The sequence below is a fragment of the Barbatula barbatula genome (genome assembly GCF_947034865.1).
Source record: "Barbatula barbatula genome assembly, chromosome: 4".
NCBI classification, from domain to species: Eukaryota; Metazoa; Chordata; class Actinopteri; order Cypriniformes; family Nemacheilidae; genus Barbatula; species Barbatula barbatula.
This window is the reverse complement of record NC_136768.1, coordinates 5206883-5227347: the sequence shown is the minus strand read 5'-3', so window position 1 is coordinate 5227347 and position 20465 is coordinate 5206883. Positions and strand designations below refer to the sequence as shown.

At 38.6% G+C, this 20465-nt stretch overlaps 1 protein-coding gene across 4 annotated transcripts in view; it reads left to right on the top strand.

The window, feature by feature from the left end:
* Nucleotides 1–3815: 3815 nt before the first annotated feature.
* The window catches only part of arhgef39 (Rho guanine nucleotide exchange factor (GEF) 39), a 34610-nt gene continuing 17960 nt past the window's right edge, over nt 3816–20465 (top strand). The window contains exons 1-6 of one of the 4 annotated variants that reach the window (XM_079453891.1): nt 3816–3894; nt 5032–5243; nt 5994–6179; nt 6972–7066; nt 10900–11020; nt 14840–14958. In XM_079453891.1, the coding sequence (XP_079310017.1) occupies nt 6030–6179; nt 6972–7066; nt 10900–11020; nt 14840–14958 (485 nt within the window). In that variant the 5' untranslated portion in view covers nt 3816–3894; nt 5032–5243; nt 5994–6029. Of the gene's footprint in view, nt 3895–5031; nt 5261–5993; nt 6180–6971; nt 7067–10899; nt 11021–14839; nt 14959–20465 lie in introns of all 4 variants that reach the window. The other 3 variants (XM_079453890.1, XM_079453889.1, XM_079453892.1) reach the window with 3 other exon arrangements.

Sequence of the window (20465 nt, the reverse complement as noted above, 5' to 3'; positions counted from 1 at the left end):
CAACAAATAGTTTTTGTATCCTCTACGCTCTTTTATTTCGATGTGTTTGTGTTTTTAAACTCTGATTTTCTTTCTGGCACTTGATACAAATGTACCTTATAAGCTAGTGAGCATATTTACAGTTCAAGGATACTTGGCCTCCTTAAAGACACCATGAAATCACGTAATAAGCAGTTTTCGGTCCTGTTTTAATATATCTCCTCTGGAAACAGACATAGACGGACATAAGCGCTTTGAGACGGACATATTGAAGGATTTGTTCCTTCAATATGCCAACAGCCTAGCTGTGAGGTAAACTAAACTAGATAACCTAAAACATATCTTGCTAGCATTTGATTGGACATAAATGCGAACTGCGAGATGAGTCATCCATTATATTTGGTCATTTCAAAGACCCACTAAAGTGCCTGGAAATTTGCTTTTTTTTGATGAAAAAACTTCCGCCAAAAAAAAGGTTAACTTAAAGGTTATAGATATATATTGAGACATTGTTGGCTCCTAATTTAAAATAGGCAGTATATTTACACCCCATCTACACCAGACGCGACATGTCACGACACAAGACAATGGAGTTCATTTGAACCTATTATAATTTGGAATTTTGTCCACATTTGATGCGACCCAACATGACAAACCCTTTTGAAGAAAACCCTTTTGGTGTCTTTTGAAGAAATAAAATGTTCCTTTCACTCCTCTTATCACAGTTGCTAAATAAGGATATTGACCTGTAAATGATTCAAAGTGCCTTTCACTTAGCTCCTTTACTCTACTTGTTGTGAGAGGGCTTGTATTTGTTTTCGCCTAAGCGATTCGATGTGTTTGCAGTTGTGCCATCGTTTTTTATGACATCTCTGAGCTTAGGGTTACCTCTTTCTTTGCTTCTGAATAATTCATGAACAGAAATCCAATAATATCGAATGGGACTGAGAGGGACGCAAAAAAGTTGAATTACAAAACATTGCATTCTTTCATCTGGTGAAGTTTTGCGAGGAGCAAGGGTCAATTAAGAGTCCTCTGGCAACGGTGAGTATGAATAATGCACCACAGGGCTAAAAAACCTTGGGAGAGTTGCTTTACTTGTGTAGATTATTGACGCTCCTACCGTTTTTTCCTCCTCTCTCCTCAGGTGAAAAAGGACCCTTTGTCTGCTGTGTCTCTGACTGTTCATGCCTCAATAGCCTGGAGGCAAAATGGGCCTAATTTGCACAGGTCTGTTTTGGGGCCAATTATTATAATACCAAATGTTCTGGAAAAACAATAAAATTGAAAACAATAAAGAGCGTAGCCGGCAATATTGTCATACATTTTAATGAATCTCTCATTAAAGATGTATTTTAGCAGTTTGGCAGTTGCCGATGTTTTTCTTCTTTCACCTTTCGGGAGCGTTGTAAGACTGATTGCTATTTTGAAGGTGTTTTTTTGATGTGGGATTTTACGGTTTAACACTGAAAACCACCTGTGTTCTGCACAACTGGGATTATGACCCAACTCTACAGAGGGCATCCGGCAGTGTTTGGAAAACTATGTGAAAATACGCCATATTTAACACTTGCCAGTATAACCATAGGTAATAGCGTGTCTGATGCACTGCTTGTTGTAACTGAAGATGTTATTGCACCTGACACACACACACATCTTGGGTATGTTCACAGAGAGTATTCAGTTGTGCGAGAAAACATAACTCAAGGGCACGGTCTTATCTAGTACTAGAAAAACAGCCCATATGCTGTTACTGGGAATGTTGCACATTGTAAGTACTATCATATTAATAGTAAGTGTTTTCTAAGGTTTTTTTAAACAACTCTATGCTGTCTTGTTTTGCTTTAAGACCAATTGTATAAGCGGTGATTAACATATTACACTTCAGTATCTGTACATCAATGTCTTAATTGAAATCCCTAAATACGACAGACAAATGTTTCAATGTCAGGTTTGTTTCAGATACAATGACTGTATAATCATCATTTAGTTTTTACAGAAGGTGCCTGTAAAATCAATCGTAGAGGACGGTGGCTTGATAGACACACAGGCAACACTAGATGTCAGTATTCACGCTGATGTCGGGATGCCAGCTTTTTGTTTGTGGGAGAAAGAGATAAGTTGATGCTTGCACTTTAGAAATTGGGGGTCCTAGTGGGTTTCTGTATGTGGGAGAGATTGTCTGTGAGGAGTTAGGGGCTATTGCAGTGCCAAGCCTGATCACAGGGCATCACTTTCATCTTTCCAACACTCCTGTATAATTTGCAGAAATTTGCTGATATGCGTTTCTTCCTCCCTTCATTTCCTAAAACGTATCATCTAGAGTATAAATCAAACTCCTTTCTTAAACTCTAAGGATGCAAACGATATCGTACATAAGTTATATTTGAGGTTTTTCCTCTTTAAAGTCCAAGTGAAATTAAATAGTACAATGCCTTTTTCTTTCTTGAAATTTTGCAGCGTTTATTGTAAATAGTTGATCAATGTGGGTCATTCTCTTTTAAAAAATGTGTGTGCCCTCATAATCTTTAGTTAAAATCTGAAAATGCACTTCCTTCCTGTAATGACGACATATGTTAGACGGCTTTGACGGAGCATCCGTTAACTCCTCCCCTTCCACTGTCAATCTGATGCCAGTTCCATTCAAAAGGCTGGAAGGCTGTGTACTCCGGAGGTCTCATTTGAAGCCTGCTACGTCATCGAGGCTTTTCATGAAAAGCTGTTATTGGAATAAATGTCAGCATAAGCAAACATATGTGGTAAATGTTAATTTGTGATTAACAAAATTTGTGTCACATTTTTTAATCTTAGGGAGATGTAGTAAATAGGTTTACAAGTGATTTTTAAACGTTTTAAAACAGTAATGCAAACATATTTTACATTTGTTTAACTCTTTAGCTTGAAGAGGGACAGATGATATATAGGAGAATATATTGAGAATTTAATGTGATCCGATTGAAGGTGAAGAATGAACAGGAAATATTGTGTACCGGTATTGAGAGTACCCGGAGGTGTTACTCATGCTCGGAATACCGCAATGTTTTGGATCGTATCTAAACGTTTTAGAGAGAGTTGAGGTATGACTTTTAACTGAAATATAATTGGTTTTTAAATGTTATTCTTTGCTTTGCTCCAATCACAAAGACGATTTAACCGATTTCAGTCGATGACAACATTAAAAATTACTGTCTTAGAGTCGATTCAGACTTTAGGGACATTAAGAGTCGAGGGATCGACTCTTTTGGGGTCGACTCCCCATCCCTAACCAGAACTTTTTGAGAGATAGTCTGAGGGTTTGCAAGCAATGCGTATTAAAATGTAAACTCTTCTGTCTCTCATTGCAAATGCTTTCAAACATATCAAATATGCAACGAATCATATTTAATACGAGGTAAAAGCCATTCAATAATACTATGACTACATTTTTATAGTAAAAAGAACGTGTATTGAATAAGATAGGGTATCTATTATATAGGATAGGATTTATTTATTTAAATATGATTTTTTTATATAAGATAAAAAGAGTAAAGAATGAAATCAAAACAATTGTAAACAAAATTACAACATTTTCACACAATTTGTCAAACATTTTAGGTATTGTTAAACTTTCGTCTTTAAAAGAAAAACCAAAGGCATATTTGTTTTTTGTAAATGTAAAATGTCAACATTTCCGCATATTTACATATATTTCTACTTAAATAAGCTGTGTTATAAAATACCGTTTCTTATGATAAAATTCTAGTTTCCTACCAGTTTCAGTTTCGGCGTAACGTCAGAGTTTTGAGACGGCGTCATCAAGGGGCGGTCCGTTTTCGATGTTCGAAAGAGCCAATCACATCGCAGAAAAACCCGGAACTTGTAGAGCGCAAGAAAGAGCGCCTGTATTCAATTTGAAAAAAAGACGATCAGCATCAGGTATGACAATACAATACATATTTCATTTTTCTCGTTTAAGAAACAGTGTTAAGATTCGGTCAAGTTATCACCAACAGTATAATCACTTTGAAATCAGATCTTTGTTAGCGGTAGTTTCAAAACGTGACGTACTGGAAAGAAATGACGCACCCATGTAAACTTTTCTTTATGTTTATGTGATCAAGATGTTAAGGTTGTGTCTATAACCAAAGTGTTTAGTCGTTAGCCACGATGGTTATAATAATGCATCCATGGAAATGGTGTTTACTATGATTTTTCTAAAAATACCATGGTCAACCTTTAGAAACCATGGTTAATGTAATCGTGTGGTATTCTAGGTCTTTTATCCAATCTTCATGTTTATCATACCTATGCTTATTTAATAGCTGAAATGCATACAGATACCTAATATGGTCTGAAGTTATAGTTTTTGATGGTATGGCAGGCATGAAAAAAGGTTTAACCTTATGACAGTAAACATTTACAGCAAATATCTGTGATCACTATTTGACATAGCTGTCGTGTGAGTGGCCCTGTTCCAGTCAAACTCTGCACCTGCAATGATGTTTTATTTACGTGTGTTGTTTATATATTTATTTGAAAAGCTTTGGTGTGTTTATAAAAGAAAAAGTCTTTGTGTTTGTTTGTCGGTCTTGTTTTCCAAACCGTCGCACGTTTATTTTAAACAAAACAAAGGCATCTTGTTTAATATGAGCGCTGAGTTATGCAAACAAACCCTGCCGGTTGCTCCATATTTAGTCTTTTTAACTAGATACTCCTGACCCCCGGTCTACCTCGGCTGGCTTTTAATTGGCTTCACTGGGCCTAAAATGCTGCAATATTTCTCGAAATTGACTGCTTATTGGAGCGTCGAGAGTGATGCAATTTACAGTAAGTTGCTGGTAAAAATGGACCACAGCTTCACACACAACACTTAGCAGAGGCTGCATACTGTCCGTGTAACTTCAGGGTGTGCATTTCACTTTTGCTGCATTTTGATGGTGTCTTTGCGCAAACCAGGGGATGTGACACCACCGCTAATGTATTTTTCACTCTTACTTTAATGGCGACCTTCCTATGCCTCCAGATAGGGCCCCCTCTCTGTCTTTTGGGTTGATAGAGCGGGCTTGTTTACAGTGTGTTACAGAAGGGCTGACGCCAACCTCCCCGGGGAAAGAACAAGGGTTAATTGCTGTTAAAGAGTTGGTCTCGTCCCACTCTCTGGCCCCGACGCTCCATTAGAGCTGACGCTAATGAGGCAGTGTAGAGAGGACACCCTGGAGTCGAGGGACAACACCGCAAGCTGGGGTGGGGGGAGCTGTGATGGAGAGACCTTACTTGGAAACAGGGTGAGAGAGAGCACATAGTAAGTCATAGATCACATGGAGCGTGTGTTGGTTTGTGTTGTCGAGGTTGTGTGTAGGGTTGGCTTTTTTTAATTGGTGGCTTACCCTCTGCATATGTTGTTTGTTTGTCATTAGCAATTCAGCGGGGACAGGTCACTGGTTGTCTAGTGTGCACTTAATGGTATTTGCTTAGTTTACTTTATGGATTGTAATTCACAAATGTCAAGATGCAGATTGTCAACACCTACATTGTTATATCGAAGTTTGCCAAATATGAATTGATAGACGTGTGTGAGATCTTTCTCCCATTCTGTTTAATACCTAACTTTTAATAATAAGTAATCTCTCTGTGCTATAGTATTGGTTGACATTGAGATTAAATATATTTTAATGATGTATATTATTATGTCTGCTTCAGAATTGAGGTACTAAGTTAGTCTTTGCTCACCATCTTGTTACTAACGCGTCTATCTTTATTACCCATTTTGTGCAGATATAAAAACTTTTCTGTATGCCATAAACCGGCACGGTCATTATTTACAAAAATGTTCCTGTCGTTCATATTTTTTGGGTTCTTTAAAACAGTTTTCAATGATTTATTATTGATGAACGCCCAGCCTCTATAAACCCGTAAGTCATTTGAGAGCTTGAATAAAATGATCATTGAAAACCTGTCATCTCATCCTATAATGTACTAACTTTGCATTTAAATAGCTTTTCTTGCATCTATTTATGTTATACACTCTTTTGTAGCACTGATCTGAGATCAACACCTGCAGCTGGACTGTCATGAGTTTTTCTCCAGGTCCGAGCACTCCCATGGGAGCCCAAAGCATTCAGGATCAGCGCGACCGCTGGGAGAGAAAGAAGAACCGGGTGGCCCGCGAGCTGGTGCAGAGCGAACAGAAGTACTGTGAACAGCTGGATCTAGTTGTCACGGTCAGTCTCCACAGACCTACTCCAAGCCAACATTACATAGTTGCCCATGGGCTGATTAGATTGTGTATTGAGCAATACACTTATGGACATATAGTATGGGGGTCCGATGCAGTCTTTTTCGAAACAGAACGCATGCTCAGAAACACATTAATGTATTTTTTTGTGAGGTCCTCATTGTTATTAATTTTTTTTAAATCCAATTATTTTTGAAAGCTGTGTTTTACGTTTCAGCACCGCAGGGTTTGCGTATCGAGTGGTCCTTGACACCATCAGGGGTCTTTGCTTTTGAAACGCTCTGTTTATAACCTGTTCAAGGATTTTATTGTTTTCTTGCCCAATTATTTTTACCTCCAAGATAGGCGAGAACCCCTAACCTTTTCTGTGAATGTTATGTTGGTTACGTGTGTTAGCTTACACTTATTAGCTTGTGTACCACCCCCTGCGGTTATGTGTCTCATAATAATTGGTGTTTGAACTTGAAAATCTAACATTGTGAACTAGCACGTCTACCTCATTGTTTTGTAATGCAGCATGCTAATGAAATAGTTAAACATCTCAAGAAACTACACATTCTGCTTTGTTTTCCGCCACCGCTAGTTATATACATGCCTCACATAAGCCCTGGGAAGTAATTGAGATATTGTTGCTGCAAAATGCGATACGCTCTCCACAGATTTGTCCTGTATATGTCTCAAGGGTACGCGACAAGAGGTGGCGCTTCAACAAGATGAGGAGTCATGTACGAGTGGCATCTGAAAATTAAATTCTCTCTCCCTTCTCTCTCTTCTCCAGTACTTTGTGGAGATCTTGAAGGCCAAAGGAACCCTCAGGCAGGACATTAGAGAAAGCATCTTCAGTTCAATTAAATCCATTCATTTAATAAACCAGTAAGTATCCTTTAAATAATTAAGTGAATATTCCCTCTCAGGGGAGAGATGCAGCTGAGGGTGGGTGGCTTTGATATGCTTTAAAGAGGACGAGAGGGTAGGGGGGTATTAATTGGGGTCTAACAGGAGAATCAAGTTTGAGAACTTCGAGATAGCCTGGTGTGTCTTATCTTATGTATTCCTTTTAATTGGATTGCGAATCGATGCGGATGCTGTATTTAGGCTTACAGTGGCAATTTCTTTGCAGAACTCCACTTTATCCCAGCATGGCGGTCATAATCGGAGACAACCGCCTGCTCACAATGGCCGTTTGCGTCTTCAAAGCTGGATGGGTTGATAAAAATAATCTTTGGCTATTGCTGATGTTTCAATGACCTCGTAACATTTAAGCTGTATCCAAAATGTAATGCAGCTGGGTAGCCAGTCAGGGACAGTTCATATATTTTTGGGTGAACTGTCCTCTTAAAAATGTTTTTGCTCAAATAAAGGCAAACTCGTAATGATATGGGCTCCCAATGCACCAAAATGTCATATCGAATGATAGAAGAAATTCAAGCGAGCAAGTACTGTATTTAGTGGCGAACCTATTATAACATATTTTTACACACACACAAAACTTTATATTGTGTGATATTATGAACATTTGTGCTGCGTTTAAAGCAGATCAAATCAAGGTTTCTCGTTAGACGGCACATATTTGATCAAATGTATAATAAAAAAACAGGAAAGATAAAAAGAAATGTTGACCAGAAAATCTAGAATAGGGTTTGGAGGTGTAGATTTGGAAAAAATATGTTTTCATTAAAGATTATGTAGATGTGTTTTGTAACATAATAGATAATGAACAATAAATGGTAAATACAATGTTGCCTTTTTTACTTTAATACTATTTCATGAAGCCAGTTTGCTTCGTGACGGCTTTCTCAAATGAAAAGCCAGGGCTGCTAGAAATGAGAAGATGAAATAATACATCAGAAAAGAACCGTCCGCATTGATCCGCTGGTGCGGGCTGGACAGACTAATAACGAATTAACTCGCAGGTGTGGAGAAGCCTGATCTTGTTAATTTTATCCGAGGCGATCTGTGGCACGGTGCTCTTGTGAAGCATTTTGTGTTTTGATGTAACACATCTGTACGCAACAGGCAGAAGCCCTCTCTCAAATTCCAATAGCCTGAGAGCAAACAAGCTTCCAGTCTTTTATTAAGACCTTCAAGCCGGCATTAGAGAGATCATCGCAACTCAATGCCGGTGAGCGGCATTTGATATATTTAACAGCTTGATCAATCTCAGAAAATTTGCCTGACACGCTCCGAGAGACGTTGTCAAATAAAAAAGGCTTAAGTAAAAGATTTGATTAGTCCCATATTGGCCGGAGCATGCAATGATGATGCTGTGTGGTTGTTTTTAAACCTACTTGGAATGACCAGACATCAGGAAGGGGATCTACTGTGTGTCTTTGAGGGCTTCATCCATGCACTGATGATCGAGGATCTTAAAATTGTCTGAATAATGAGTCCCCCCGGCTCCCATCAATGCTTGACTGACGGCCCTTTCTACAAACAGTGGCTGAATGAAGATGGAGGGCTGAATTTCAAAGCCTGTGTATTGGATAAATCGGCGCTGGGTTACCATATATCATCATTAGAATCGGTTGTTGAAGCGTTGAATGAAGCGTAATGACAATCTCTCAATTTAGATCGCTGAACAGACAATCGGAGCTGACTGATTAAAACAAATAAAGTTCTAGCTTACTCCACAACCGCATAGTTATCAGGAACCTTCTTCAAATGCGTGTTGATATCTGCACTGAAGGTTACTTGAAATCTTAACTGAAGACATAGTTGAAACAAAGAAAAACAGAGGGCAGAATAAGGGGCGAGGCTTTATTTTATTAAATATTTTGGATTGTAAAAATAGCCTCGGCATTGTATAAATCCACCTAAAGTTTATTAAACAAAATTTTAATTATATTAACTAAATTTGATTTAATATAGGAATACTTCACTAATATATGGTAAAAAAAATCCCCATGAGAAGTGGTTATTTATAGTGGCATGTCCTTTAACATACAATGCAAATGAATGGCGACTACAAGCTGACTGCCAAGCATGATTTTCAGTAAACAATGACTATATTTTTGTCTCTTTCTCACGCAAAGCTATCACGTGACTTCAGAACACTTGAACCAAAGCGCATAAGTCATATGGACTGTTACATCATTCTTATAAGATGCTTTTTTTGTCCTCTTGAGTACTAGACTGCCCCAGTCCTCCACTTTCATTGTACAGAAGATAACAGATTGAAAACTCTTCAAAACTTTGCACAGAGGAAAGTAAGTCATAAGGATTTGCCTCATTTGAAGTGGGTTGGAGAAGACTTAAATGCATTCCAGATTCATTTAACACCGGGGTACAAAACAAGTAAACAAACAGAACTTGAATATATTGACATACCGGTGGCATTTATCAAAATCATTGCTCTATGTACGATGATATTGAAGTGGGAATAATAGTACGAACAATCCCAGAATGCAATGTAACAAACAATTATCACCTTTTTGAAAGCACTGTCTGTTAATTGAGTGAGTGAAAAGCACAAAAACATATTTGAGAGAGAGAGAGAGAGAGAGATACTCCAGTGCATCTTGGGGGTTTCTTAATGACACTAAATGCGGTTTGAAAATAGATAAAATAGTATGCATTGTATGAAGGAGGTGCTTGTACAAACTATATGATGCTTTTATGATTTAGTGACTGATTAGTATTCGTCAGTTCTCGCTTTTCCCCAGATGAAGTCACATAGGCCTCTCTTGTTTGGTTGAGTCTGTGCCCGGCCCAGATGTCGCAACGGCTACGAATGAATGTAGATTAACGTGATGCGGAAGGAATGCTAATGTTATCTTTGTCATCTTCCTGACGGCCGGAGAATTTAATTGCCCTAAAAAAAGAGCATAAAAAATGTAACTCGTAATTTCATATTTATCATAATAGCCTCTGGCTGTGAGGAGCAGAAAGGAAACCGTGTTTTTCCCGGCCTTTGCCCTTGTTAGAACTTTCCCAGCCGCTCTGGCATCTCCTGATTATGAACAGAGGCTACCTTGCCTTGCAACTTCATTAAAATCTATTTAAATCAACTTCAAGCGCAAAACGCTCCTTCTTTCAGCACATAAAGACGTTAAGTCTCAGGGAACATCATTAGAGAGAGTGTGTCGGTGTGTGCGCGCGTCTCTACCTGTGTTTCTGTTTGGTCTTCCTCACCTAGTCTGGATAATAAGCTCCCTCACAAGTGTCAACACCCTCACCCTTGAATTATACCCATGTCACCCTAATGTGCCTGACAGCCAGAGCACCAGCTCTTCCTTTCCTCTTGTTTTCTTTCCCGTCTCGCAATGAGCGCGTTCACGCTACAAAGCGTTGCGTGCTTGCCCTTGGGCGCTAGCCTCAGCACCCTTGTCTCAAACAAGTATGCCACCCACAGGGAGGGGCTCTTTTGGATGACACCACACAAATCTGACTAAAAACGCAAATAGATGTATTCGCAAATACATCTACTTCTGAAGTAACCCGCTCATTATTTGTGACATGAAGTGCCTTGATTTCCGAAACAATATCGTGACGGTGTGGGATAACATTTGAACGGGTAACTGGGTTTAAATAACAACAAATGAGAGGTTTAAAGTCAATAAAGTCTCATTAAATTAAACTGGATTCAATCAAACTTTATTTCTTGGTGTGTTTTATACATGTTCAGTTTCTTCACCTCACTTTTAACTTCCAAGATGTGTTTTTCTCAACTCTTCGGTCTAATATGAAGCTTCATTTTTTTGAAACAGGTCACTGCTCGCTGACCTAGAACAGCAGAGGTTTGGATTGGGGTTTGAGGAATTTTGCAATCACCTCCAGCAGTACAATACGTACGTTGACAACATCCAGATAGCCAAAAAAGTTCTCACGGTAAGGTCAACATTGAAATCTTTTTGTTGTTTTGATTGTCATTTAGGACTCGTTTTGCACCTCTAATGGAAGCAATGACATGATACATATATAAGTCTGTTTAACACATTGTGTCAATCTCTTAAATTGCAAACGTATCATCGCTTACTCACTTAAATATTTAAATGTTTATGAACTAAACCGAATTCACCAATATTCTGTGTTTTGCATTTGCATGAACATTTGTTTGTGATTCTACTTCACATGTCAACCTGTTTCAACAATTTTCTTGCTTATGTGTTGCACTTTAAAAACAGCACAATAATCTTTTTAAGTAGTGATGTTCTGTTCCACCATTTTTGCTTCCGGTAATATTTCTGTATTTGCTGATGCACCAACCCTGACTTGATCGTTTAGCGGCTGCAAGAAGTGACATGATGAACATTTGTTTGCTTTGGCTGATCTCTTCCTGGGCTTAAAATATGTAGCCTATACGACCTTATAAAATCCTAGTCTTCCAAGTATTCTTAAAAATACAGTAATTTTATTTGTCTTCCAAGTAGTTTTAAAAATACAGTCATGTTACTTATCTTCCAAGTAGTCTTCCTAGAATTTTATTTGTCTTCGAAGTAGTAACCTGCCATTTTCCTCCTTCAAAACACCCCACAACTCGACTTTCAAGTGGTCATTTCTGAGCGCGCTGCAATTGGCACAAATTAAAGGAATGCTAGATCTGACCTAACTAACAAAAATTGTTCCTCATACAAAACTATTTATTATTCTTTTTTCAAACATATTATTTTAGTATGCTATTTAAAATGTTTTTAAACGAAGCATTAAAATGAAAGTCAGAGAGTATAACATTTTGTGTAATGTTTATTTCAGTGTCTACTAGCAGAAGCTGTACCGTTTAAACTAGACGACAAGTCTCACACATCCCTAAAAATGTACAAAATCTGTTTATAACGGTATAACGTTTATTACGTGATCTATGGGATAAAATCTCAATTACATTTGTAGTATAACTCTTTAAAGTTTTATCCCCACCACTCTGAACATTTACTTGCAACATACATGTATATTGCAAACAGCGGTGGAACTTGTTGGCATAACTGTTGTAAAATACCTCTAAATCGTGGATGTTGTTGCTCACTCCTTGCTGCTCTATGCTTCATATGTTCAATGGGAATGTTCACCTATAAATGAAATTAATGTACTCCGTGTTTTTCAAAACCTGTACAGTGTTATTTTGTCCATAAAAGGTTATTTATAACAGCATGTAATTTACTACACGATACAAGTGAAAGGTGAATCCAGCTGTCAAGCATGAATTTCAGTAACCAATGAGAAAATTTTCGTCTCCCTCACGCAAAGCTATCACATGGCTTGAGAACACTTGAAATGTAGCACATGTTTCATATGGACTGCTAACATTATTCTCATAAACTGCTTTTTTGTCATCTTGGGGGCTTGCCTGCCCCAGTCCCCAAACTTTCATTGTACAGAAGATCATACTTCATGTGATCGTGTGTACGATTTTCTGATGTCTTGCGTATGTGTTGCATATATAAAGAAGCGCAATCATGTTTCCTGCTATAAGTTACTTAAACAGATCTTGGAATCGACTTCTTTTGCCTTTGAATAAAAATCCAGATAGAGGTCATCTCTTTACGCAAGAGCTTACATCCGTCAATATAAAACCATGAATATGTATTCCTTATAGATCTATGGTAATGTGTGCGATTGACAGTATGTCATGCTCCGGTTCTAATTAGTCCGAACCTATTAAGTCATTGTACCGCTCCCAATCTGTGGCACCTTTTCGAACCGTTTTGGTCGACCTCATGGGAAAAGCAAAATAAGAAAAAATTTGGGTCGGTAACTCAAAGATGTCCATTTGAAATGATTGACGTTTGGAACGGTTAAAAGAAATGGACTCACCTAGCTGATTAAGGCTTACCGATGACACTATATCTCTCGCGGGCAAAGCCCAGCGGCACCATTAGGCCCAACACCACCATCTCATTACGCTTGACTTAGAGTAGCCACCGTCAGTTGGCGGAAAAAAATCTCTCTATTTGCTAATTAGCTTCTCCCTTAGCAAGACACCTGCACCCAAGTGTACGAATGACTGATTCCTTGTTAGACCAAATCAGTTGGTGTTAAAGAACCGTCGCCACGCTAGGCTAATGCTAACGTTTGTATTCCGCACTCGCCTGTAAACTGAGGAGGCATATTAAAGCGAATTTCATTTCGGAGATGTTTCACTCAGTGCGAGTAATGTGGTTTGGCACTGAATATATATTTGCGGAAAGGTCGTTCTAGCGGCACACCGAAGCCTTCCTGTGCCGTGTTTGGTCACAGAGCTTAAGGGCCACTAACATCTGCTCATATTTCGAGGGACGCCTGAAGCCCCACAGATATTAATGTCTTCATTAAGAGAAGGAATACGTTTGCGGAAAATGTACAGATTTCTATTGATCGCAGGCTGAGTTGTTTAAGTTAGCATTGATTCTCCCGCCAAACCTGCGTATATGTAATTGCTGGATAGTTGGATGATGCATTTGTTGTGGCACGTGACCGGTCGTGTCCTAGTTATATAGACATTTGCTTTTCAAATTTGGGTTACCTGTTGTGAAACTATAATTTCTATCAAAATGGAATTGATCTTTTTTATGCTTTATATTGCAAGTAATGCAGCAACGTAATATGTTAATGAAGTCAATCAACAAATCACCACAATCTGTCTCAGATCATGATTAAACCTGTCAAGATCCTTGTTTTACTATAATGTCATAGGCTGGTCTGAATAAAGGATTTCTCTCCCAGCGTGTCCAACATGCTGTGATTTAATGTCAACGGGCTCCTCAGAGGGGGACCCCAGCTGCCGCGGCCATAAACGCCAGCCGGGCAGGTGTTGCTCGCCGTGTGCGGTGTTAGAAGATGATAGATCGCTTCGTGTACTTGACGTGTTAATTTATTATTTACTCAGCGCACAAACAAAGCTAAGACCCAAGCTTTTCTCAGAAAGGAGCGCATTTCAAGACATATTTAATCACCTGAATGCGCAATTAAATAAGGTATTATAGAAAAGTAATATTGCTATGCTAATGTAGGTGCTGCCTGTCATTAGTCTGATGTGGTATATGTGGTAATGGAATCAAGAATGACTGTATTGAGAAGGCGTCTTGCAATAACTGAGATGTCTCGCTGTGCATGAGTGATTTTTATCAGCGAGACTGAATGCAATTCAGTGTACATCATGACACATGTCTCATGTACAGGAGTGAAGATGTTGGTGGAATGGTAAGACCAGAATTGTATTACTGGCACATGAGGTTTATTCTTAATATACTAGAGATGCATTTAAATAGGCAACTTTAGAATTCAAATAAAACAAATGTCAGGCGGAAATAATGGTTTACTCAGAAGTTAAAAATAATTTAAAATGCTGTTATTTTAGCATGTAGGCCTAAAACTGTCATTTAAAAATACATACCAAATTCAATGGGTTAATGTCTTTTGAAGCAAAATCGTAGCTTATTAAGCCTTAGCAAAGACCTAGCATATTAGCGCTCAAGTCAAACATTGAAACATCATCTCAGTGGTTCTTTCATGTTATGTGATTATTTGTCATTTCATCATATGTGAAGCAATATTTGAATTTAGCTATTTATATGCTTTTGTTCTTGCTTTCAGTTTCACTCACTAACTTTAACTCTATTGGCTCTTTCAGTTTGTGATAACCAAAGCTTTACATGTATTAAACCCGTAACAGTATTTCAATACAGGTAACCAGACCTCTTTTGAGGTGATTCATAGTTGTCTTCTCTTCCTCAGGTTCAGCTAAAGAAGAGCAAAGCCTTCAGACGGTTCAAGAAGCTCCAGGAATCAAGGCCTGAGTTTCATCAGCAGAAACTCGAGGACCTGATTCAACTTCCTCTTCAGCGTATCCAGCAGTAAGTTTAGACACGACGCTTTAATTCTGTGTTTACAGACCAGTTGTTCTCAACCACTTATTAGAATTGACTGAAAAGTTTTCTTTAAATCTCATTAAATGTCAACGTACCTCAGTCATTGAATTTCCACGCAAAAGCGATAGATTGGTCAGCTGATGTTTGGTGTGTTTATGTGTGTATTTAAACCATCTGCTTTCTTGAAAAGATTACGGGATCGACAGCATCAACAAGATGCTGCCGTGGATACGTAGTCATTTCCTGAAGGGAATTTAAAGCATTTTGGTTATGCATCAGTATTTTTTGACACAGGCCAGTCTACTCCACATGATGTGCGGAGAATCTTCCTCTACGACGTTTTGTTGATGTAACTGGGGGTTTTCTTTAAAGAAATTTGGGAATCGTTTGATACCATAGTTACAGAAACTGTCACCACCGGGTTACAATTTTCATGCCTGAATTCTCCATCAATGTTCGGTCGCTTTGAAGAGTGGTCCGTCGTGCACCACATACCGAGACTCTCGACGACAGATGTAATTATTGTTTGATGTCGCACTTGCGTCTGCCTTCAGACTGCCCGAGAACTGTCAAAATCCCTTTTGTTAAGCCGACGATTATGTTGGCTGTGATTTCATGCGGTCGTGGTCTCAGCTGTTAATTAGCGTAACAGGGTTCGAAATGAACTAGAACACGCTTAAGAGCCGGCGCAAATTACACAGCATTCCTTTATCAAGCTTCTCAAATCCATCTTAATTAGGCTTTTATGTCAATCCTACTTATTAGTACTTCGCAACACTAAAGACGACAAACAAAATGTCATTCTTAACATGGAGATAATTATGTTTTTATATTTATTCTTCATAAAAACATTCCTCAGTATTCATTCCTTGTGTTATGTGAAGGTGTTTTTTCACAAACTGAAGTTTCATTCAGTGGCTTTGTGGTGTATCATTTTCTTACCTTTGTCTTTCTAAACGTAACCGTTTCACTTCTTCGTATACAAAAAGGATGGAGCTGAATGTTCATGTTTTTTGGTTACAATGAAAGTGAATGGTGACCTAGGAGCCACATAAAATTAGTCCTTGTGTACTTAAAGTGATAGTTCACCCAAAAATTCTGTCATCATTTACTCGCCCTCTTGTCATGACTGTATGGCTTTCTTTTGTCAGTGGAACACAAAAGAAGATATTTTGAAGAATGTTGTTAACTGGCTCCCATTCACATTCATTGGATGGCAAAAGAAGATATTTTAGTTTTTGGTGAGCTATTCCTTTCCCACAGTTTGAAGTCTCCAGATATACCGTTTGGCCATTCATAATTGTATTAATAACGTCTTAGTCTGTAAATGTAAGAGAACCCTCTTTACACTAATATTTATTCATGTTTACTTACAACAGATGTTAATAGCGATGTGTAAACAAGGTCACCGATCCCGGCCTTTTTAAAGGGCAAGGCATTTTCTCGCCACTTTGTCGTACAACAAACCGCAGGATTTAGTGGTAAACACTGCCTCTTAACATCGCGCTGCACCCCTATTTCTCTCCACCCAGTTATCACGGACATATCCTCTATTTTTCCTCGGTACCACCGAGCACTGACATCTCAATCAGTACGTTCAAAGATGCCCTTGATCTGATCTCATCCTCTCAGGCCCCGATCGCTGCGTTTCCCATTGTGCCCCATCGATTCTACCGGAGAGCGAGGACGCACGGGGGCCGCGTAATTGTATGATGATCTTAAGTGGCACGGCAAAAGAGCTCCATTCTCTGAGAGTGCAGATAATCAGAAGTACCGCCTTTAACAGGGACTCGGGAGGAAATTGTTGTCACTTATCCGGCTGGAGTGATGATGGATGGCGAGGGAGGATGGGTGTGGATCATGGTGGCTACTTCAGATTTGGCGGAGGACTGTTGGGAGGGAGGATCAAATGATTCCTATTATTAAATGCCATTTACGGGAGTTGAGAAGATATCTTGTTCTGTCACTTGTTACGTCCTTGTGGTCTTCCGGACCTATGATGGGTCATAGTTGTTCAAGAATTGGTTGGTGGAGTAGTGAGGCGGATGTTTTTTGTTGCGTAAGAAAGGGTTGTATATGAACTTTTTTAGTGTTTGTGTTATACAGTTTTCATGGTAGAAATTATTACATTTAATATAACAAAAGATTTGTACAGATATAACAAAAGATTTGTAAAGATTTTGTTACATTCAAATATAACATATTTGTACAGGGCTTGCTTTGACGTTTCTCGTCTTTGTCAGGTGTCACTCTGGTTGTCTTTGTTCATCTGACATCACGGCATTAGTGTCACGTTTTGACTCTATATATAACACAAAAGAAGATATTTTGAGAAATGTTTCCGGGGTTTTGTGTCCATACAGTGGAATTCAATGGGGGTCAATGTTGTTTGGTGACAAACGTTCTTCAAAATATCTTTTGTGTTCTGCAGAAAAAAAGTCATAAAGGTTTGGAACAACATGAGGGGGAGTAAATGATGAAAGTATTTTCATTTGTGGTGAACATCCTTTTAATTTCCCTCAAAACATTTCCCAAAAAGGGAAAGAATCACTCTCATGTACATTCTCTGGATCTGTTCCATTGTGGAATGATCAGCAGGTTCTGTAGCCATCTTTAACTGAGAGGCTAACTGGGACCAGTTTTATTGCACTTATGGATGTGTTGAACTCATTTCTATCTATTGGTTACCTCATTTGTAAATCGCTTTGGATAAAAGCGTCTACTAAGTGACTCAATTTAAATGTAATATTTTTCACCTTGACACATTAGTTTGAAACAATCTAATAGTTTAGTAGTAGTAATAGTCAAATAGTTTAAAATCAAGATCTATTCAAATGTCGAGATCTATCATTGCTGTCACTTCCTGGCTACTCAAAGCTTTTCCTGACCTTGACATTTATTGGGTCTAGCGTTTGTTCTTGTTGGTTGACGTGGTACAGTAATAAAACAGGCATACCGTAACTTTTTCCATTTGTACAGGTTCATAATGGATTTGTACATCTTCAACATTGACATAGCCCTGAAGTGCCACATAAGAGGTTAACCCTCCATTTTGCAGTAGAACTCGCAGGTCAGAAGGTCACGGCCACATCTCATACATGCTGAGAGCTTTAAAAAGCAGAGGAGGGCCTGTGTTAATGGAGCCGAGCCATTATGAAGCTGATAGTGTCAGGGCTATAATATGGGCCGTGCTTACACAGCAGATGGACCTGATTCATGCCCTTCTTCAAACACAACGTAATGAGAAAAAGTTCAGGAGGTTTAGCATGGATTGTGTTAGTTTGCAAAGGCGTTGATTGAACTCATTTAAAAGCAGCTTTGTAGCTCCGTCTTTTATAATCGCAGTTTCTTTGCTACTGTATATCGAGATGTCGCTTTTACGTGGAAGTTGACAGGTCGCCTACTCCATATCTGTGGTTTGGTGTTAAGACGAGACCTCTGGCGACCTCACCTTCTCGCTTCCTTTGAATAAATCCAAACAAGTGAGCTTTAATGCAACAAGATCAAAGACTTTGAGGACTAGGGCCTACTGTGAAGAAATCTTTTGAAAATGCTTTTTATATAATGTATTTACTCTCAGAAACTGTATTGATCCCCTAAATATAACATTACCCTCGTCTCATCGTCCTTGATAGGTTGACCTAGCGAGTCATTGCCTACCACAATGCTTCGCTCTCAAGTACGCAGATTACTTATTGAAATTCTTGGAAGCTGTCAGACAACCGAGTTTATATTTTGACTTTATATAATTGCGTTCAGGTGCTCGGGAACAGTCAAAGCACGACTTTGTGGCTCAAAGTTGTTGCTCGCATGTAGTTTAATACTTTATACCCTTATCATTAAACATAATAAATACATCGCTCTCAATAATTGTAGTTTTCAAAGATCATAGTTTTAATAGTAATGTTTTTAAATATAGTCACGTTAGCATTTTCGATATACTAAAAGTGATAACATGATGCTTTGGATCCAATTAGATATTTATTAAAAGTAAATGTTAATATTTTGATTGGCAACCATTCAAAAAAAAGAAAATTCTTTCATCATGTACTGTACGCACCCTCATATCATACCAAACATGTTTGACTTTCTTTCTTCTGCAGAACGCAAAGGAAGATATTTTGAAAAATGTTGGTAACCGAACAACATCGACCTCCATTGACCTTTTATTGCCTAGACACATTTCTCAGAATACCTCTGTGTGCTACAGAAGGAAGAGTCATATACAGGTTTTAACATGAGGGAGAATGAATGATGACAGAACTTTTAATTTTGGGTGAACTACCCCTTTAAAAAAAGTGCCCATTTTGTCATCGCTTGTGCTATGTTTCATTTACATTTAGTCATTTAGCAGACGTTTTTATCCAAAGCGACTTACAGATGAGGAAACATTGGAAGCAATTATAACAACATAGGCAACAAAATACATAAGTGCATCAAACTAGTCCATTAAAGCCTAGTATACAAAGCTAAGAATATTGAGGTTAGTAAGGTTTTTTTTTTTTTTAAGAAGGAAAGGCAAAAGAATTAAAAATTAATCAATCAGCGACGTGTTGACGGAAGAGATGCGTTTTTAGGCGTTTTTTATAGATGGCAACCGAGTCTGCTGATCTTGTAGCAGCTGGTAGATCATTCCACCAATGTGGAACAGATCCAGAGAAGGTACGCGAGAGTGACTTTTTCCCTTTTTGGGATGGTACCACTAGTCGTTGTTCCTTTGCAGACCGCAGTGATCAGGCAGGAACATAGATCTGCACTAGCGAGTGGAGATATGTTTCAACGGCTTGCGTCTAGATTCGCAATGTCTTCAGGCCTTTTAAACTAACTTTACTCGCAAAAACCTGCAGCTATTAAAGAGAAGTAATTTTGCAACTCCATGTTTAATAACCCATACAGTATCCTGACAGTGGCTGTTGTCTCCATTAGCAATACGAATCCACGTATTTAAAGAAAAATAATTAGAGCGATTTTTCTTACCTCGCCTCTCGTGTACAGACATACTTGTAACTACCTGGTGACCCGACATATCTGCTGCGTGTGTGAAAGAGAATTAAAACGTGTCTTCGTTGCATCTGCATATTACAAAGCAATTAGCTTCGGCGTCCGCCACGGTAACTAGGCCAGCGATGCTTTCTAGCACGCCGCGGCTCCTGATTAGAATATCTGAACTGTTTTAAATACGTTGCAGATTACCTTATTGTCTTATCTTTTCTTTGCTTTGGCGCTAATGAGTGGGACAGGGCAGCTAAATGAGCGAGTTTCGTTTACATTATTTGGAATGTGCTTTAATAATGCTCATTAGGCCCTTTGCTTTTTTGTTACTCCGCCGCTTTAATTAGATTCCCCCCACACGGGCGCCCCTAATAAGGGCATTCTTGCCTGATAATGCCTGTAATGTATTTGTTACTACAAGATGAGACAAGGAAAGAAAGAAGTGAGATTATTTCTCTTTTTAAGTGCCTTTTAATAGATGGGGGCTTAATTGGGGCTTG